This window comes from Phalaenopsis equestris, unplaced genomic scaffold (genome assembly GCF_001263595.1).
Source record: "Phalaenopsis equestris unplaced genomic scaffold, ASM126359v1 Scaffold000425, whole genome shotgun sequence".
In the NCBI taxonomy this organism is placed as follows: domain Eukaryota; kingdom Viridiplantae; phylum Streptophyta; class Magnoliopsida; order Asparagales; family Orchidaceae; genus Phalaenopsis; species Phalaenopsis equestris.
This window is the reverse complement of record NW_018164866.1, coordinates 147,881-168,367: the sequence shown is the minus strand read 5'-3', so window position 1 is coordinate 168,367 and position 20,487 is coordinate 147,881. Positions and strand designations below refer to the sequence as shown.

Genomic DNA, 20,487 nt, shown 5'->3' with positions numbered 1-20,487 from the left:
CCAGACCGAATCCCGCGCCTTCCCGCCCTCGTTGCTCGTTCTTCTTCCGACCCTCCTCGCCATCTCGCCTCGCTATAAGTAGAGTATTACGTTTATTTTGCTTCATTTTAGCTTCTTTATAAGTAGAGTAATAGCTGTGGAAGCTTGTTTCTTTTGAGTTCTATGGATGATTTGTGGGTTAGAGTTCTTTCTGCTTCGTCTCTCTGCGTATGTAACTTTTTGCATTTCTTCATTGAAGCAGTTCCAAAAAAAATACATGATTAATTGATTCGGATGATTCATCATGGCCACGGAATGATAAACCTTGCCCTATCACCCAATTCCTATGTATTTGCATATCTAACAAATTTATACGACTAAAGTCTTTCATATCATTTGAAAAATATCACTGATTCACTGTTTTTTTAAATTGAAATACACCATTCCATACATATGTAAGTTGGTATGTATGTAAAAATTGAAGTTCAGGCTTTAAATATGTGAAAACATTATAATTGAGTGGTATGCATGCAAATCTTTCTTTTTTATTGAGAAAGCACGTTCTGGATTTTTTTCCTAACTGTTATATACATTTTCTCTATGTTTTCTTGTACTTTTATTATAATTATGGCGATCTAAAAAAGAACGAAGAATGATGCATTTTATTATATCTAAAATCCTTGTTGATTTGAACTTGATTTCTAAAGAACCGATTGCACTGCTGGCACTATTGTTAGGGCTGTCTTCAGATTGACAATGTGTAGTATTCACATGATCAGATAGCTTAATTTTTTTAAAATCTTTCCAACATGTAGGAAGTTTCTCTCCACTATAGACAAAACCATAAACATTTTCATTCAACAAATTCCAATAAATTTTCCTTGCATTAACAGAAATTTCCCATAAATATTATTTGAGAATGGTTTTAGAATTGGGGAGTTGGAACATATGAGCGAGTTGCACATATTAAAAATACATTTTTTGAAAAATGTGAATGATGCTAGAGAGCCTTGCACTGCAAAATTATTTGAGAAGGCAAAAACTGTTAATGAATGGAAATCATACAAGGGAGTTGGAATTGTTACTCAAAGTGGCATTTTTTGTTGCACCATGTGTTTCCTGTTGTTTTGTCATGGGGGAGGTTGGCTTGCAAGAGTTTCTCATTTTTTTCGATTTTTACTGTACAACAATTTTTTTTTGCCTCCCAATTCATATGCATTTACATATCTAACACCTAAACTTGACTTTTTAAGCTTTCTAATTGATTTTACTGTTGTTTTTCATGATTTTGTTTTGTTATAGTAATAACATGAATAGTAAGCCTAAAGAGGTTGCTACACCCGCATTATGGGAAAAAGATACAAAAATAATATTTTGTGATCTTTGTCTTAAAGAGATTGAACGGGGAAATAGACATACGACCCATTTCAATAAAGAAGGGTGGCAAAATAATATAAAAAATTTCAAGGAATGTACAGGCAGGGAATACGACATGTTGCAAATGAAGAACAAGTGAGGTCAAATGAAAAAGGAATGAAAATTTTGGAAGGAATTGAAAAAAAGTTCTACCGGTCTTGGATGGGATCCAGTGAAGCAAACAGTTGATGCACCTGAGAAATGGTGGGCTGAAAGACTTGCAGTGAGTTTTGTTTGTAATCTTCTTCATTTTGTAACATTATATTTTCTTCTAATTAGATGTCTATCAATTTCTGTGTAGGTGGTGTCTGTTGCAAAGAAGTTTAAACTTTCTGGAATTGAGTCTGAATTAGAGGAGAAACTCGACCGCATGTTTGGGGGAGTGGTTGCAACGAGGAACTGTGCATGTAGCCCAAACGAGACAGAGTTCGCTGGCAATGGCGTGGATTTGGGAACCACTGGAGGTTCAATTGATTTCATTGAAGTCCCCAGCCCATATCAGAACGAATATGAAACCATTTTCCATTTCAAACGTCTGAGGGTTGTTGATAAAAGAAAATTTGGTGCTTCTTTCCTCAGAAACGAGCTATCCGAGACGGTTTTTCTATTTCAAAGCAGAATGTCAGGTTTCTCATTCAAGCACTATCACGGAGGCGCTTGAAATCCAAAGTGCTACAACCAAAATTTATGCAGATGAAGAGTTGTATCTGTTCGCAGCAGAATTGTTAGAGGACCCGGTCCGTAGGGATGTCCGTAGGGATTTCTTCATGCAGATGACTGCCGTCCGCAGAGTGGCATATATTCGGCGTTTTTATAATCGTTTGAACAATTGATATTTTTTACATTTTTCATCACTGAAACATTTACACTGCATTATCTTTTTTTTTCTAGAGTTGTGCTTGTGAACTCTGTTGTACCTTCCTAATTATTTGCAAACATTACGTTTTTTTATTGTCTTCAACTCTCATATAAATGTCATGACCGTCTGCGACTTTAACATTTGTTTCACTTTTGTTATGGCTGGCTGGGAGGGCAACGCACATGACAGTCGAGTTTTTAAATCTGCGACACGGGATCCCAATAGCAACTTTCCACATCCACCTGCAGGTACGCTCGGGATCGAACTCATACGAATTGTTCAATTTATTAGGCAATTATTACTTGGGATCCCAAAAATAACTTGAATTTCCATATTAATTGTTCCATTTATTAGGCAAGTATTACTTGGTTGATGCTGGTTACCCATTGCAACGAGGATATTTAAAGTCATTTCTTGATACGAGATATCACATACCAGACTTCGCACGTACAAGTAATGTCACACGAGGAAGAAAGAAAAAGTTTAATAAATGACATTCATCGCTACGTGGTGTAATTGAGAGGACTTTTGGTGTCTGGAAAAAGAAATGGGTGATACTCCGTGATATGTCTCCCTACAATTTTTCGAAGTAGGTACAGATTATCTTTGCTACAATGGCTCTTCATAATTACATAAGAAGACATCATTCCCGTAGCGATATCGACTTCCATTTGGCGAAAGAGAATGAAGAAAATGTGCATTCGGAAGCATTTTAATACCGGCTAGGTCAGTCTTTCACAGAATAAGAGACCGAGGCTTTCATTGCCTTCACTGTAGATGGGGAAGGTGCAAGCGAGATGGCAGAGCTGAGGGAACGAATTACTGATGAGATGGTATGTCTATGAATAAAGAATTTGAGAATTTATTAGTTGAATATTATTAAAAATATTGCTACACTGATTTTTATTCAACTTCATATTTATCTATTTTGTTGTTTTCTTTTTTTTACAATTCATTTATTCCTCATCGAGAAGAGTTACATATATATTAATTAGGTGCTTAAAATACTATTTAAAATACATTTATTCTTTTTTTTACAAAGTAGAAGCCTAATATGAAAATTACACATTTAAATCGATTTTTATTTGTGGTTTTGTGCTTACATTTTATTTTAATTTTCTAGTTAAAATAAAAAGTAATTCTTATATGCTTAAAATACTATGTAGAACGTATAATGTATTGCAAAATTTATATTTGAGAATCGTTGGCATGTGTAAGTCATGGTACAAGAGCCAAATCTTTCTAAGTTTCGTAGTGTTTAGTTTGTGCTACAGTATCTGTTAAAACCATAATTATTGGTTATGGGTTTTATTAATGCTAATCATCATCAACTTCCTTTTATGCTGTTAAGATTATATTGGCTTCGTTTATCCAAATTTATGCTGTTATGAGCCATTTAATGTCAAATATGATAAGGTTCTGTCTGGAATTCGGGTGTCCAACCATGATGAACAAAACAGAAAGTCTAAAGAAAGTTGATCTTGAGTTTACTGATTTTTTTGTGGCAGCTGATTCATTAGCTTTCTGAAAAGTTACCGCAGCTCTGTTTGACTGTCATTTTTTTTCTTCCTTTCTAAAATTCAGTGGGGAGATTGAATGTTTAACAATGATATATGCGTAAGTATCAAAGTTTTGGGTGTTATATATGTAAATATATAATTTTTTTTTGTGATATGCATGGAAATTGACCAATATGCTTGTTATGCAAGTTTTTGAGGGTCTGAACTTGAAGAATTAACCGCTAATTATTAGAGGTTATGTCTTATTAGTTGTTTTTTCATCCAAAATGGATTTGTAGGCATTTTTCTACAAATGAACATATTGTGGGAATGTATGGGTAATTACTCATATTATGATGCTTATGATTAGTTAAATGTTTGTTTAGGCCTAATTGTGTTGAGCAGTTATTGTGGTAATTGTTCTTCCACGATCTTTTGAATATATCAATTCCGTGTTCTCCCCTTTTATCAGAAGGCTTTCACTTGATCCAAGAGAAGGAAGTGAGACTTAAATGAGAAGGATTTACACATATATATACCAAATAATTCTTATGCATTTACATTCAGAACAACATCTTTGCATTGTTATTTAGTTTCAGTTTTAACATATTTTGAGTTCACACTTATTGGTTATGGGTTTTATTAATGCTAATCATCATCAACTTCCTTTTTGTTGTGGTATTATGGGTTATATGCCTCCAGATGCTAATTTGGGATTTTTGTGTTTGTGCTATTCGATTTATGATATTTTGTTTAAAATGACAAATGCTTGGTTACTAACTGATTATAAGGTGTTAAACTTGTGATGTTGCTTGTAAACTTAGGCGGTGTTATTTGTGATCTGAATTTCTGAAGGCTTGGATATGTGGTGATAGCAGTGGTAATGGGTTGGACAATAATTCTTACATATTTACTTATGTAATACCTAAATTCTAATATTTACATGATTTATTTACCCAATATACTTATCATTATGTTTTCCTTGAATTTCCCTTTGGATTGTGTCATGCCTTTGATGATAATCACTGCTTTCATTTGCCATTGGTTGAGACATGTTCGGATATGATATTTTGAGGGAATTCTAATTATAGCTTTATAGTAGAAATATTTATATTCACACCATTCAATTATTTTGTAATTATATATGTAAATTGAAGTGTTAGATACGTATATTTATAAGAATTGAATGGTATGTATGTAAATTTTCCAATGTTTTTAGTGTTAAATTGTCTAATTGCTTATTTTTAGAATCCTTCAAGCTTGAGCTGCTCTGTATTAACATTGAATTTAGTTAGCTAAGTTTTTTTATTGCAGTCCAGGTTTATTATTAGCTAGTAATTAGATGTACAATGCAGATTTGATCTCCAATCTGGAGTACATCTGTCGGTTCGTCCATATTTTCATGCAAGTATTGGAGGATTGCTTTTGGTAGAGCAGGTACAGCCTTGTAAATTCCATGGGAATGACAAGGTTTAACATATGTCACTTTTTAAAAGTTAAAATAGTGGTATTTTTTATGTGATAAGAAATATGTGGGTTGTAGAAAGGTGAAATGAAAATCTTAGGTGTAAAAACGAAAATACAAAATTCTTATTCGACAGGACATGCTTCTTATTGTTGAATCTGAATAATGTCTAAACTCTAGTTGTTTCTAACATTTTTTTAATGCAGTGAGTAGTTAATTGTTGGTGTAGCAAGCGTCCATGCTGTTGTAAGATTTTATTTTGGGTTCATTTACATGCATACACTTGAATTCATGTCTATTTACATACCTATCACATATCGTTTGCAAGTGTAGCAATCATTATTGCCATGATAGTGAACTCAGTCATATTTAAGGCGTTGAATTATTTATTTGTAGCTGATGTGTTGTATCCTTGGGGGCTATGCAAATATTCGTAAAACTTCAAAGTTTATGTGTTAGATATGTAAATACATAAGATTGTGTTGCATATGTGTTCTTATTCAAAAACAGATGTTGTTAGCACTTTGGGGTCTTATTAAAGTTCCAAATTAATAGTTGTTATACTATTCTTTTAAACAGTTTTACCAAACATGGGTAGTATGGTCTTTCTTTCATAAACAGCTGCCCGACAGCTGGTTTCACGCAGCTGTACCAAACAGACAGTCAGCTTCCCCGCAGCTGCTTCCTAGGGCAGCGGAGACTCAAAGCTGCAGCTGAAAAAATGAGAAGCTGCAGCTGCGCCAAACAGAGCCTTCAATCAATCCTTGTTCAGTCCTAAAAGCAATTTGATGGTTCTCATATGTTCAAAAATTATTTTGTAAAGAGCAGAGTTTTATGAGCGCCTCCAAGTGTATATTTCATACAAATCTAGTTTGAGTCAATATTTGTAGTGTTAAAGTATTGAGTAACATTCAACTCACTCTATCACAGGTCATGTAAGCTAGTTTTAATGTCAAACAACTCAGAGGTATTGTCAACACTTGAATAGGTTTCCCCTACAACATCCTAGATTTCTTCGTAGTTTGGTACAAGAGGAAATTTCTCCAATTTTTGTGGTCATCGAGTTGACAAGCCTTGTGATTTTCAATCTTCCATGTCCAATATTTAGAATCAGTAATTTTTTATATAGGATTTTTTTTTGGTGAGTTTCTATCATAGATGTACATGAATACAGATTGAGACCATTGGAGAAAATTGTTGTCGTATACTGTGCTTGGTGATGCAGAAGGAGATTTCAGATGTTGCAGAACCAAACATCATAGGTTCAGAAATAACATATGAAGAGGAAGAAGTAGCTTTCATGTTGTATTTGTTTGTGATAAAATGTCGGTAAGAAGTACTTTCGTCAGGGAGAAATTGTCTGTTGGAGGACACAAATTTTCACCACAGAGAGAAATTGCCCGTCGCCAGCACAAGAATTTCACCAGAGAGAAAAAATGTATGTTGCCTGCACATAAATTGTGTTGGAGAGAGAAACTCTCTATAAGTGGCACAAGATTTCAACTAGAGAGAAGCTAGGAAAGTGGACATAAAAGATGTTCTCACAGATCTTGGATTTCCACTAGAGAGTGAACCACTAGAGAGAGCCAAACCAAATAGAACACCTGCAGAATAGTGATTTCCATTGGAGAGAGAATCAATCTGGCAGTTCGTGTTCTAGCCAGCGACGAGATCGCAATTTCAAGCTACACCTGCATGTTCCAGCTAAAGCGAGATGACAGTTTGAAGTCGCGCCTGTAGGATCGCGATCTGTAGAGCCATGCCTGCATGTTGCACCCAACGACAGGATCGCAGTATGAAGTCAAGTTTACAGGATAGAGATTTGATGATCCACACCTGTTGGGAGAAGGCTGAAAGGAGTTGGCTGCAAGGATATGGTGAGGGCATGCAGGGAGATGATAACAGTGACGCCTGCAAAGATATGGTCGCAAGGTGAAGATCTTGCAGAGGTCTGCAGGGACTAATGGTTGTAGGAATGGGCTCCGGCGAAGGAGAGCTAGGGTTATTTTACCCCTATAGTTTTTTGGGAGAATCAACTCTCTAATCTATATATATATATATATATATATATATATAGCTCAGACTAACTCTCTTACAATTAGAGAGAAATTTAGATCATTATGATAAAAAGAAAGAAATAAAACAAAATAATGAATAATTAAGGGGGTATAAGTACTCCCCTCAAATGTAATAGTGGACCCACATATTTCGAAACCGTGTGCATATCAATAGTTTATAAACAAAAAACCTAGTTCTTATTAGTATGAAACTTGTCAACTTGCTAAACGTACTCGAAAAGTGTACCCAAGTCTAAATACAAACCAACGCATTCATTCTTCATGGTTCATAGTGATATCTGGGAGCTCTCAAAAATAAAAAAATTCAAATGGGGCTATGTGGCTTGTTACTTTCATTGATGATCATACCAAAATCACTTTGACATTTCTCATGAAGGAAAAATCTGAAAGTGTGAGCATATTTGAAACCTTTCACAACATGATTCTCACTGAATTTCAAACAAAAATTCAGATTCTCAAAAGTGATAATGTAAAAGACTACTACAACTCCACTCTCGACCCTATCTATCCAAAAATAGCACCATTCATAACAACACCTCACCTACCTTATATCCTTAATGAACTCATTCTTGTATCCACTATCACAAATCAACCTAAAAATGAACCTACTACACTAAATCCTACCAGAACTCCCATTACAAACCAAGAACTTTATGTGTGCACCAAAAAGAAAACAACCCAATGAAAATGTAAGATACAATATGCAAAATGCAGATTGCAAATCACCGGAACCAAATCCACACACCTCAAGTAGTGACACAAATGTTGGGTGAACACATCATGGAACCAAGAGGAAGAAGGAGCATAAGAATGGACAAAACACTTGATAGAAGAATTTGTGACCTATAGAAAATTATCATCCTATTAAAATCTTTTGTTTAGAATTTGGATAAAATGTATGTCCCAAATTCAATCCAAAAAGTCTTATCTATTTCTGCTTGAAAAAAAGTTGTGGAAGAGGAGATTCATGCCCTTTGAAAAGAATGATACTTGGATCATAACAACTCTACCATCTGGGAAAAGAACTGTAGGGTGCAAATGGGTATTTAGTGTTAAATACAAAGCATATGAGAGCATAGAATAGTTCAAGACTAGAGTTGTAGCAAAATAGTTCACTCAGTCCTATGGGATCGACTATCAGAAGATAATTATATCAGTGGAGAAAATCAACACAGTAAGACTATTACTGTCATTGGATGTCAATCAGGACTGGCATTTACATAAGCTAGAAAATAAAAATGCATTTCTTAATGGGGATCATGAGAAATAGGTGTATACACAGATACCTCCTATATTAAAAAAACAACACAAATAATCACATAGTATGCAAACTAAGGAAATCATTGTAGCGGTTGAAATAATCTCTCATAGCATGACTTGAAAGCTTCACCAAGCCTATTATTGTCAATGGGTAGTATCAGTGCAAGGTTAATCACACTTTGTTTAGGAAAACAAATCAAGAATATATGATAGTCATCCTTATTTATATATAGATGACATTATTCTTATAGGTAATGACGTAAGGAAGCTTGAAACAATCAAAAGAATAATGAATTTGAAGTTTGAGATAAAAAATCTTAGACTTTAAAGTACTTCCTTTGAATGGAAGTAGCTAAGTCAAAAGAAGGTATTGTCATATCCCAAAGAAAATATATATTTGACTTATTAAATGAGACAGGAATGTTGGAGTGCAAATCAACAGATACTCATATGAATTCCAATCGATGAGCATCAAAAGGAAAGGATAACAACCCAATTGAAAAAAGAAGGGATCAAAGACTTGTAGGAAAACATATTAATCCGCCGCATACAAGACCTGGCATTGCTTTTTATGTAGGTGTAGTGAGCCAACATATAAATATAACAAATGAAGATCATTTAGAAGCACTCTTTCGAATTCTGAGATATTTAAAGATGACTCCCAAATGTGGATTGATATTCAAGAAAACTAAGAACTGTAGCATTTAGATGTACACAATTACTAGTTAGGTAGGAGAATTGACCCAGAAGAAGATCTACCACGGGTTGCTTTTCATATGTATGGAGGTAATCTGGTTACATGAAAAAATAAAAAAGCAAACTGTTGTGACAAGAAGTAGTGCAGAATCTAAGTATCTTACCCGCAACGTAGGAATTTGTGAAGGAATGTGACTAAAGAAATTACTGGTGGAACTACACACGGAGAACAAAGGCGCTATTAAGATGTTTAGTGATAGTCAATCAGCCATCAGTATTTTAAAGAAACTAGTACACTATGATCAAACCAAACATAGAGAGGGGTTATCCAACTAAGCTATATCCCAACTCAGTATCTAATTGTTGGCATTGTTATCAAAGCTCTTCCTCGGCACCACTTTAGTGAACTAGGTAGCAAGTTAGGGATTTATGACATATACAACCCAACTTAAGGGGGGAGTATTGATATGCATATCCATGGACCACATGGGCCCACCCACGCTTAAGGAAACCGTGGGACCGCTCCTACATTTGAGGGGAGAAATTATCCTCCATTTAATTTTCTATTATTACGTTTTATTTCTTTCATTTTTATCATGATGATTTGAATTTTCCCTCCAATTGTATGAGGGTTAATCTGAGTTGTATATATTTGTTTTTGTTTTTTGCTTGTATAAATTTAATGAGAAAACTAGTACTTTTCCCCTAAGGAAGCTCCTCCTAAATTCCACATTGACATTTGTCAAACAGAGTTAATTATTGGTTTGAGCAAAATCATCTGTTAAACCTGCCATTTAGCTCCCTAAATTATAACTAAATTGAGGTTACTTCAGAAAAATATTGTAAGAAGCTTCCATTTAAAATTTGCCCGCTAATTTTCTTGTCCCCTAAAAGCTTTGTTTCCCTGTTTATTGAACAGTGAAATTGGATTGCAATTTACGAACTGAAAACTGAATTAATCTATTACATTTCAACTTACAAAACTTATATCCTGAATAAATATTTACTCCTGCTGGAATGAAATGTAACTTCAGATTGACCAAGTCCTTTTATATAACTTCTAGCCACCCTCAGCCATAATTAATTTTAAAATAGAATATTAAATGGTGATGCTCAACTTAATTTATAGTCAAGAAATCTACCATAATCGATTATAACTCACGTTTGATCTAAAGTATTCATTTAGTTAAGTCCAAAGTATATGGAAAAAAAAGGTATCACATGACCAATGAATATTAACATCCATCAATAAACCTCAAGATGATTATTAAAATAAAGGAAAACTTACATACATTGCACACAATTTCTTATGCATTTACATATCTCAGGCTTAAACTTTTATACTTATATGTATAGCACTTTGGTGATTTAAACCTATGAAAATGTGATAATAGTGCTGTATTTTATGTAATATTAAGGATTTCAGCATTGTGGTTGAATATGAAAGTTTAGGTGTGGGACATGTAAATACATAAAAATTGTGGGCTTTGTGTACATGCCCCTAAAATAAAATACACAAAACTTTAGGCCTATCAAAGTTCACATATTAGAAAGCCTAGCTCCACTGCTAAGCTCCATTCTCAAACTGCACATAAACCTGCCTAATGTACGGAGCAGCTAGAAAATAAAAATAAAAAATATAAGATAATAACTAATAAACAATAAACGGAAGGTCTAATGCTTAGCATGGGCTGAAAGAACAATTTTCACGCTTCAAATTTAAAAAAAATTATGTAAACAGCAAAGGATTACCTGCTCACAACGCAGAAAGAACAAACGATTCTCTTTAGACAGTATCGTGTCTGGACTTTTGCATCCATTGCATATAACATATTCATCTGTAAATGATGGAAATAAATGTCTGAAGCATCTGATAATAAACGATCTTTATATACAAAAGGTGCAAATAAGTAAGAACTTTTCAGCTTAGCATGCGAAAAAAGAGGAAATTTATTTATTCCACTGAGTTGACTTGACTCTCACACAACCCAAGTATGATTCAACAGCTTCGCAATGATATTTAAACAAAAATATTGACCATTGTAAATGTATTTCTTATAGGATCTTAACTCAATAATTTATGAGGATAAACACAAAATTTGAATAGGTTGTTTTTAGGATAAAAGATAAAAATAAATTATCCTTCTATTTTTTTGATAAAAAACCTAGTTGCACAATTTTGATTTTTTAAAAACTCAAGAATTTAAAATTGATTTGTATTTGAATTTCACCTAATGATGCATATAAAGTGGGGCACCTAGCAGTCCTAACCACTCATCAGGTTCAGCTCGATGTATGAACAACAAAAATGAAATTATAGAAGACGAAGGTGGGGTTAGGCTATTAGGATTGTCAGTCTTTGAATGATTGGCATTAAGAACATGAGTTCAAGAAAAGGTTTGAAGCAAAACCAATACTGTTAACTCAGCCCCATCAATGGAGTGCATTTACTTGTATTCGCACCCCATTTAAAAGTTCATTTTACATCACAAAAGTTTATTATTATTTTCATGCGAGAAATCAGCCAAAAAGTTAACGAGGTCTAGGAAGACCGCAAGCCAACAGTTCAAATTTGCTTTTAGAAGGACAAGCAGTAACGTGACCTCGTCAAACTAGAATAACACCAATGGTTGTGCATGCATTAAAATACATGAATACAATGAATGTAGCAAGGTAGCGCAAAAAAAAGCTCCTCTCACATTAAAACATGACATTATCTAATAAAAGTACTAAGTATTCAACTCTTCTTATCAAACAGTACAGGCATTTTCAATTCATGCCATGAATGCATGAATACAATGAATGTAGCAAGGTAGCGCAAAAAAAAGCTCCTCTCACATTAAAACATGACATTATCTAATAAAAGTACTAAGTATTCAACTCTTCTTATCAAACAGTACAGGCATTTTCAATTCATGCCATGAGATTATCTTTTAGAGGATGCCACAAAATCAGTACTTCTATGGGATCAAGATAACAACTAAAAAGTGTCATGTAATGAGTAAAAATTTGTATAGTTCATAAAAACTTGTTTTTAGAAAACTTTTTGTCCCCAACTTTCCCTAGGACCAAGTAATTCCAGGAACAGGCTTTATTGCCAAAATCAATATAAACCTAAAAAGGAAAAAGCAAATGAAAAACTGCAATCGCATTAGTGAAAGAAAAAAATAATTGTTTCAGTTCAAATATCCTTCAGAATGACAGCAGAAATAGCAACAATTTTTTAATCTAAAACCAATTAAGAAAATTGTGAATGCTGCACATACATTTTGACTGGCTATTTGAGTCCTTACCCTGCAGCTAACTTAACCAATTGCTACCTGTAATGGCCTCCAATAAATCAAACTAAAATTCTATGGCTAATACTAAAAATTGAATTCAATAACGAATAGTTGTCTTTCCAGCTGCTTTCCAAATCTTATAGAATCATGACAAAGCTACGTTAATCAATGCAGAACTATTCATAGCAAAAGGCTTTTTGATGCATGCATCTTACAATCTAGGATTCTTAATGAATGCATACGATGAGATGCATAAAATCACACAAAAGGTAAAATTTGGTCACTAACTTCTGATTTAAACAGCTATTTTCCACGTCAGATAAAAAACCAAGTACAAGTAAAACGTTATGCATATGATAACCTAAGAGTAGCATATAGTAAAAATCTCGTATAAAAATTTATAATCATAACAAAATCACATTTGTTTGGGACTCACGCCGCAATTGAAAAAAATAATAGATAGCACAAAAGTTGACCAAGTTCAATCAGACAAATTATCACAAAATAAGAAAATAAGAACAAAAAAAAAAAGTGATCACCAACCAGAAGTACTAGACTGCATGTTGGTTCAAAGAGATGGCTTCTAAAATTTAAATGGTTTCGAAGAATTCCACCCAACTAGATGTTTATTGAATCAAAGTGGAATAGAAAATAGAAGCCCATTTACATGTCTCTGATAACCCTACTTATAATAATAGAATCCGTCAGTTAAAAAAAATATATATCTTTAATAAGAGTCCCATTCCTGATCAATAATGTTTTAAAGTGCGAAGTGCAAGGTGATAACACAAGGATTTATTTTTGCTTTAAAGCATAAAAGGAAAAACAAAGTGGTGGAGTGCTCATAATTTATTCATCACAAATGCATATATTATGAGCATAGAATAGTCATTTAATTTGTCAAATATAATCTACATGAGGTGATATTTCTTAGCAAATATTACGATGTACACTAAAAGAAACTTTCAGCTATTTAAAGCCAAAAAAAAAATAATCAAATGTAAAAAGAATAAAGTCAGGAAAAGATAATTAAAAATCAAAAGCGCTCATAAGCTAAAAATTAAGAGACAAAGGTACTTAGCAAATTTTACGACAGTTCACGTTCAAGTCCCCTCTTTTCAAAAAAAAATACTTTTTTTTTTTTTTCTGGTGGGTTGGTCGGGTATGCCAAAGAGGGTTCGAGGCGGACTGATCTGGCCCACGAGCCAAAAATGCATTCGAGCCGGCTCGAAAATCGGATTGATTCACATTGGATCGGAGCTAAATTTACGGATCGATCCACGATCCGATTTCGATCTGTTCAAAAATATTTCGATCCGATTTCGAGTTGGCCCAAGATTGGCTCGAAATTGGATCGTTCACACCTAGCATCAACTGGATCAACAAACAACAAAATAGAGAACAAGCCATAAGCCCGAACCAACCATCACAAAAAGCTGAACAAAACTTGAGGGAGAACACAACCCAGCTTGTTAGCGATCATCATAGCCATGTTTAAAATTGAAACTAAAACTGAAAAATTGTTGAGAATCAATTAATTACTAACATGACATTAATTAAGAAAAAAAATTAAAAACACAGAATGTTCATTTGCATCTTATTTCACCATAGGAAGAAATTTAACGAAAAACCACGCAACACAGTAGTAGAGAAGCGAGCTTGCATTCAATAATCTATTGATGATAATAGTATCCATACTATGTCACTTGCACGCAAACACGACAAAATCAAGGTTCACATAAGAAAAAGTAAGATATTAGAACAATTAACAAAAGGGTCATTTACATACATACCACACAATTATTATGTCTTTACATATCTAACATCTAAACATTCACATTTACTTGAATATCACAAAAAATCATTAACATCACATCAACATACCACCACCACTACATTCTTAAAAGTGAAATACACCTTTTCATGCATAGGTGTATGATATCAAGGTGCCATAGTGTAAATATCAAACCTTGGGTGTTAAATATGTAAATAAATAAGATTTGTGTGGTATATTTGTAAATCTCCCTTAAAAATTTACTATTGTAAATTTCTTTAAGCAATAAAAAATCAATTGGAAAAGAAAAAGCCTAACATTTCACAGTGGCAAGAAATGAAGCATTCAACTAACCAAGTAAAAGTTATATATTTAATTCAATATTTTTAAAAGCACACTTCATAAGCAAAGTGAAGCGAAGTACGTGATGCCGGCTTCGCCTTGCTGAGAACACTTCAAAGCATTCAAAGTTAATTTGTAAGTTTTTTTTTTTTTTTGCAATTGCAATTTTTAAATTTTTAATTTTAATTCTTGCAATAAACTATTAGAAATTGTTCAAAATTTTAACTTGCAAGTTTACTCTCAATTTTTGCTTCAAGTTATGTATTGTACCACATTTTTTTTTCTATTTGTAATCAACTTTTAAGTCATACTATATATTTTATAATTGTTAATGAATGAATTTATACATTAATAGTTTTTTATAACCTATTAGCGCTTTGATTAAAAAATGTCACTTCGAAAATTAAAGTCTTATGCATAGCATTGTGTTTTGCGCTTTGATAACACTAATTTGATCGTATAATAACTTCAAAGTAAAAGAATCTAGAATGAGAGAGTGAACTTACTAACATATCTTCTTAAGATACCCTCAAAATTTTTGGGAATAAACCTTCCCTTTACAACCAATCTTTGTTGCCCGTCGAGCGATCCACTAGTTCCCATTTCAGCAAGTAAGAACATCATTACATGTTCTGGTTGTCTATGCATTCTGAAGATGATATTATGATAAATATGCATCATTAAAAAAACACAAAAAAGAGTGAAGAAAGTTTAAGCAAAAAAATAACAAATATACGGTTTGGCATGAATGAAATGGTATCCTTTAAAATAGGCAATTCTCTAAGGACTTTTTTTTTATCAATTTTGTTTTTTATTTTTTCTTTTGATTTTGAAAACATATTTGTTAAGCTTATTTTTTACATATTTAAATTTTTGTTTCTAAAAGTAAATTAACTTGTTTTTGAAAATACTTAAAACAATTTGTCGTTGTTCGAGTGTTTTTAAAAACAATCATACATTAATCAAACAGTCAAATATATTTTATTTCAAATTATAACATAGATAAAATAAAATCAAAATAAAAAAACAAAAGTGATCTCAAACAGTCCCAAGTCTATGATATGCACCTTAGAGCAAGAATAATATAATATATTCTATGGCATCATATTTACTAGTCCGAGGAATGACAGCTTTGTTGTGACAAGAGTAGGAATGGAATAAAGTTCAACTCCCAAAGAAAATAAACATAAAATCATTTCTTTGATCCCCATGCATTAAACCCAGCATGTATGGAATACTTTCTCATCTTTATATAAGCCATTTATATGGATTTGTTTAGATGAGAATGAAAAGTTGAGCATTTTAAGGTGTTTATATTTAATTTAAAAAAACAATTCATGCTTTTGAATCTTTTTTCTCAAGAAAAATAAAAATAAAAAGATGGTTAAATGATCTGATAGAGATCCACCTGAAGTAACTTTAAGCATACGAAGTCATGGTTATTTACATATTCATAATAATAAGATGATATTAACAAACAGTTTAAATGGATCTCAAGGTGTTGTCTTTTATATTTAACATCTGTTTTCTCGAAAAAATTAAAAAAGATGCCTATATAATCTAATGGAACATCCATCAGAAATATGCTTATCACATAAGGAAGCCGTAGTTATTTATATATTCATAAAAATAAGATGGCATTACCTAAAGTTTAGATTAAGCTTCATGCGTATAATGAAAAGATGATGTTCAAAGATATTGTTTCAAATGTTGAATATGCGTTACAAAATGACATTCAAAGAGATTGTTCTGAATGTTGTAGAAACAATTCCAGCATGACATATATCTTCTAGGAAACTGATATTTAGATATTCTGCTGGTTTAATGTGAAAATTATAACAAACCATTACCAGCAGTCTAAAGCATTACTTCTATCAAAACGAAAGTTGTGAATTTAAGTGAACCAATACAAGCAGGAAAAAAGGGGCAATTACATACATAGCACTTGAACGTTGCTATTTACAAGACTAGAACCATTTTTCATCCGATATTCAAATTCTCACTAAACTATCAAAACTAAACAAAAGTCTAACCGATATTTTCATTTTATAAAATTCTCAATGGTTTGATCATGGCACACATAAATGCACCAATTGGGTGATACTTTTGTAAATAGCAAAATTTTGAGTGATATGCATGTAATTATTCCAAGAAAATATGAAACATTATTATAACACGGCAACCTTTGACAAAAATTAATGGCAGTTTGTTCTTAATGGAAGAAGTCCGGAAATAGCTGTCTGAGTAAAGACTTTAAAATAGGTAATTCATATTATTTCATAAAAAGCTGAACCTTACGTCTTGCACAGATCAATCAAGTTCACAAGTATTGTCTTCTTCGTTCCTTCCCTAAGAACCTGTGGTGGCCTCATAACTGTTCGACGCCGGTCTCCAGCAAGTTCAGGATTATTTTCTCGCAAGATATTGAACACTCTATCCAAAAGCTACGAAATAAACATCAACCGTCTCAATAAAACCACTATATAATTATGTGTGGATAAAAGAAAGAGGCATAAAGGTAAAAGACAACAAAAACTTAATTGCACTCCAGGAAGTTGACAATAGCACTAGTTAAACATACAATCATGCAAACTAAAAATCAAGGGATGGATTCTTTTAGGCATAAGACAAGCACCTAATCAAACCTCAAAACATGCTGTATTGAACAATTTTCAAGAGATATTATAAAGATTCTTATAAACTGCACAAATGCAAGTGCACAAACAGAGGCAACGGAACAACAATTCTCTAACTGAATAATGCAATGTTAACTCTTGTATTATCTAGTTCAAAAGAATAAAAAGGCGAAATTCATTGAATTCCTACCAAATGTTGAGAAAATTGAATATGTAAAACTGCCACAAGATTATGCCATTTAACGCCATTTTCCCTCCTTTGATAGACTATAATCACATAATATTAACTCAAAAATATTTAAAAATTGGAGAATATCATTTCAGGAGCCGATGTAATTACTATTTGATGTCTAGGAACAATAAAATGCAAGATCAAAAATTGTTTTTGACCCAAAAACCAATCCAAAAATAAAAAGGAAGATTTACATAGGTACCACTATATTCCAGTGCTTTTACATATCTAACACCTAAACTTCAATTTTTACTTACATACCACCTTAACTATGCATGAAAAGGTGTATTTCACTTTTTAAAAGCTAAAATAGTGCTCTTGTTTATGTGATATGAAAGATTTCGGTGGTATGAATGTAAACGAAATTTAGATGTTAGATATGTAAATACATAGGAATTGAGAGGTAAGTATGGTAATGCCCCAAATAAATAACAACACGACAATGAAAGTGAAGCAAGAAAAGGCCAATCACCTCATCATATTTATAATCTCGATCCGTGCCTTCCCAAGGATATCTTGCACTTTCAAGAACAATTCCCTCACCTTCTTCATCATCTCCAATTTGATCATCTGAGAAACACAAAGGAAGATGAAGTAAGTACAGACGTCTGTACAGCCCAATATGTGATGATTGAAAACGATAGACCAAAACAATAATAGATCTCCTGTTATAATTTTGAAAATCTCCATATTACAAAAAGGGCATTCATTAACCGGAAATTCAAATCGTTACATTGTTGATCCTCCCCATCATCAAAGTTCTCCTTGTCTTCAATTAAGAAGTCGGTTTCCACCTAAGATGCAATCTCTGTAGAGTTAGCACATACTTCAGCTTTACTTATGTTCATTTCTTATCAAGCGTGAACTTTAACTAAAACTACCTGTTTCTTCTTCTTCTTCTTCATACCAACAAAGTTAGGCTCCGGTGTATCAGCAACTGCAGAAGTACCATCATATCAGTGCACATTTATATCATGACAAATTATTTTAAATTTGAATGAAAACAACGCTGTAGCTGAATGCACTCCATAGAAAAACCTGATAAATTTTCAGTGTTCTCAGCTAGCTTGTCCGCCTCCTCATTAGGATCTCGGATTACCACCTTCTTCTTCTTCTTTTTCCTAGATGGATCGAACGGAACAAGCTGCGGCAAAAGAATGTACAAATAATATTTCTACGCTAGGATTTAGTGCTCCTTTTAACGTTTGCTAGATAACTGGCGGTCAGCAGTTTATTACAATCCGCCCAGAGATTACAAGGGGAAGGCGTAAAATGTATATCTAGTTAAAATCCAAGACGAATTAATCCAAAACTAATTAAGAAGACAAAGAAACTACCTCGGGAATCTCCTCCTTTAAGTTGGATGGATTCTCCTCCGCCATCTCTATACCCAAGGCATAAGAAAGTAATCAGGAATATCATTAGGTCACCAAATTTCAAAATCGAAATCATATTGAGTTGCATGAATGTAAATCCTCCTAATAATGCCTAAATTATAATTCAATGGAAGTAATGATTTGTTCAAAAATAACGAAAGCGGAGGAAATGAAATCAGACTGCAACCACTCAAAAAATACCAATTGGAGCTGAAACCGTGAAATCTTAGAGAGCACAACTCAGGAATCGTCCGAAGCTTTTGTGCTACCAATGATTTGTGAGTGATGTTATCAGCAAAGAGAAAAACCGTAGTTCAGTATTTGGCGCGGCTCAGGGTTGGGAATGACTGTGGTGCTATCGAGGATGCCCATTTTTTATAACCCCATATTCGCATTCAATTCAATGGATGATAATAATAAAATTTTGGCACTTACACGGCCGGTTTAGGGCAGATGCAACTTATTCAGTTTCTGCTAATAAGCAGTTTATCCTGATAATCTAGTGATGACCAGCTGATCCGGATAAGCTGTCTGACTGTTTGGTTAGTGCGTCTGAAAACAGTTGATTCTGGAAAATTGATCATTTTGGTCATGTTCTGAATAAGTTGTTTAACTGTTTGGTTAGTGCGTTTTGTAAACAGCTTATTTGGAAGTTTTTTTAGTTAAATGAATAATATATGTAGCAGAATGTTATTTTCTCAAATGTCAAAAAACGAAAATGCAAAAAAGTTTAATAATATTTATATAACTCAAAAAAGTTTTGATTACATCAAATAAGCACAGTGACATATATGAAAGTTCATTACACATTCACACACTAATATGGATTATAATAAGACCCAAAAAAAAAAAATAACATGTTAAAATTACAAGGAAAAATATGACAATATTGACTTTAAAATGTAAAATCACATCACGATAAATGTTGCCCGGTTCTGATACCTCAAAATCCAAAACTAATTAAGAAGACAAAGAAACTACCTCGGGAATCTCCTCCTTTAAGTTGGATGGATTCTCCTCCGCCATCTCTATACCCAAGGCATAAGAAAGTAATCAGGAATATCATTAGGTCACCAAATTTCAAAATCGAAATCATATTGAGTTGCATGAATGTAAATCCTCCTAATAATGCCTAAATTATAATTCAATGGAAGTAATGATTTGTTCAAAAATAACGAAAGCGGAGGAAATGAAATCAGACTGCAACCACTCAAAAAATACCAATTGGAGCTGAAACCGTGAAATCTTAGAGAGCACAACTCAGGAATCGTCCGAAGCTTTTGTGCTACCAATGATTTGTGAGTGATGTTATCAGCAAAGAGAAAAACCGTAGTTCAGTATTTGGCGCGGCTCAGGGTTGGGAATGACTGTGGTGCTATCGAGGATGCCCATTTTTTATAACCCCATATTCGCATTCAATTCAATGGATGATAATAATAAAATTTTGGCACTTACACGGCCGGTTTAGGGCAGATGCAACTTATTCAGTTTCTGCTAATAAGCAGTTTATCCTGATAATCTAGTGATGACCAGCTGATCCGGATAAGCTGTCTGACTGTTTGGTTAGTGCGTCTGAAAACAGTTGATTCTGGAA

At 33.2% G+C, this 20,487-nt stretch overlaps 1 protein-coding gene across 3 annotated transcripts in view; it reads right to left on the bottom strand.

Annotated features, from left to right (window-relative positions):
- Positions 1-20,278, bottom strand: part of LOC110027348 (eukaryotic translation initiation factor 2 subunit beta-like) — a 34,860-nt gene extending 14,582 nt beyond the window's left edge. For 2 of the 3 annotated variants that reach the window (XR_002294330.1, XM_020728730.1), the window contains exons 1-9: positions 19,095-19,257; positions 18,855-18,901; positions 18,556-18,661; positions 18,399-18,454; positions 18,251-18,311; positions 17,990-18,087; positions 16,948-17,093; positions 15,156-15,298; positions 11,005-11,090 (exon numbers count right to left, since the gene is read on the bottom strand). Coding sequence is in view for 2 of the 3 variants with exons in the window: in XM_020728730.1 (XP_020584389.1) it covers positions 11,005-11,090; positions 15,156-15,298; positions 16,948-17,093; positions 17,990-18,087; positions 18,251-18,311; positions 18,399-18,454; positions 18,556-18,661; positions 18,855-18,899 (741 nt within the window). In the remaining variant the exon portion in view is untranslated. Of the gene's footprint in view, positions 1-11,004; positions 11,091-15,155; positions 15,299-16,947; positions 17,094-17,989; positions 18,088-18,250; positions 18,312-18,398; positions 18,455-18,555; positions 18,662-18,854; positions 18,902-19,094; positions 19,258-19,874; positions 19,922-20,114 lie in introns of those variants that run through there. The other variant, XM_020728731.1, reaches the window with a different exon arrangement.
- Positions 20,279-20,487: the final 209 nt, after the last annotated feature.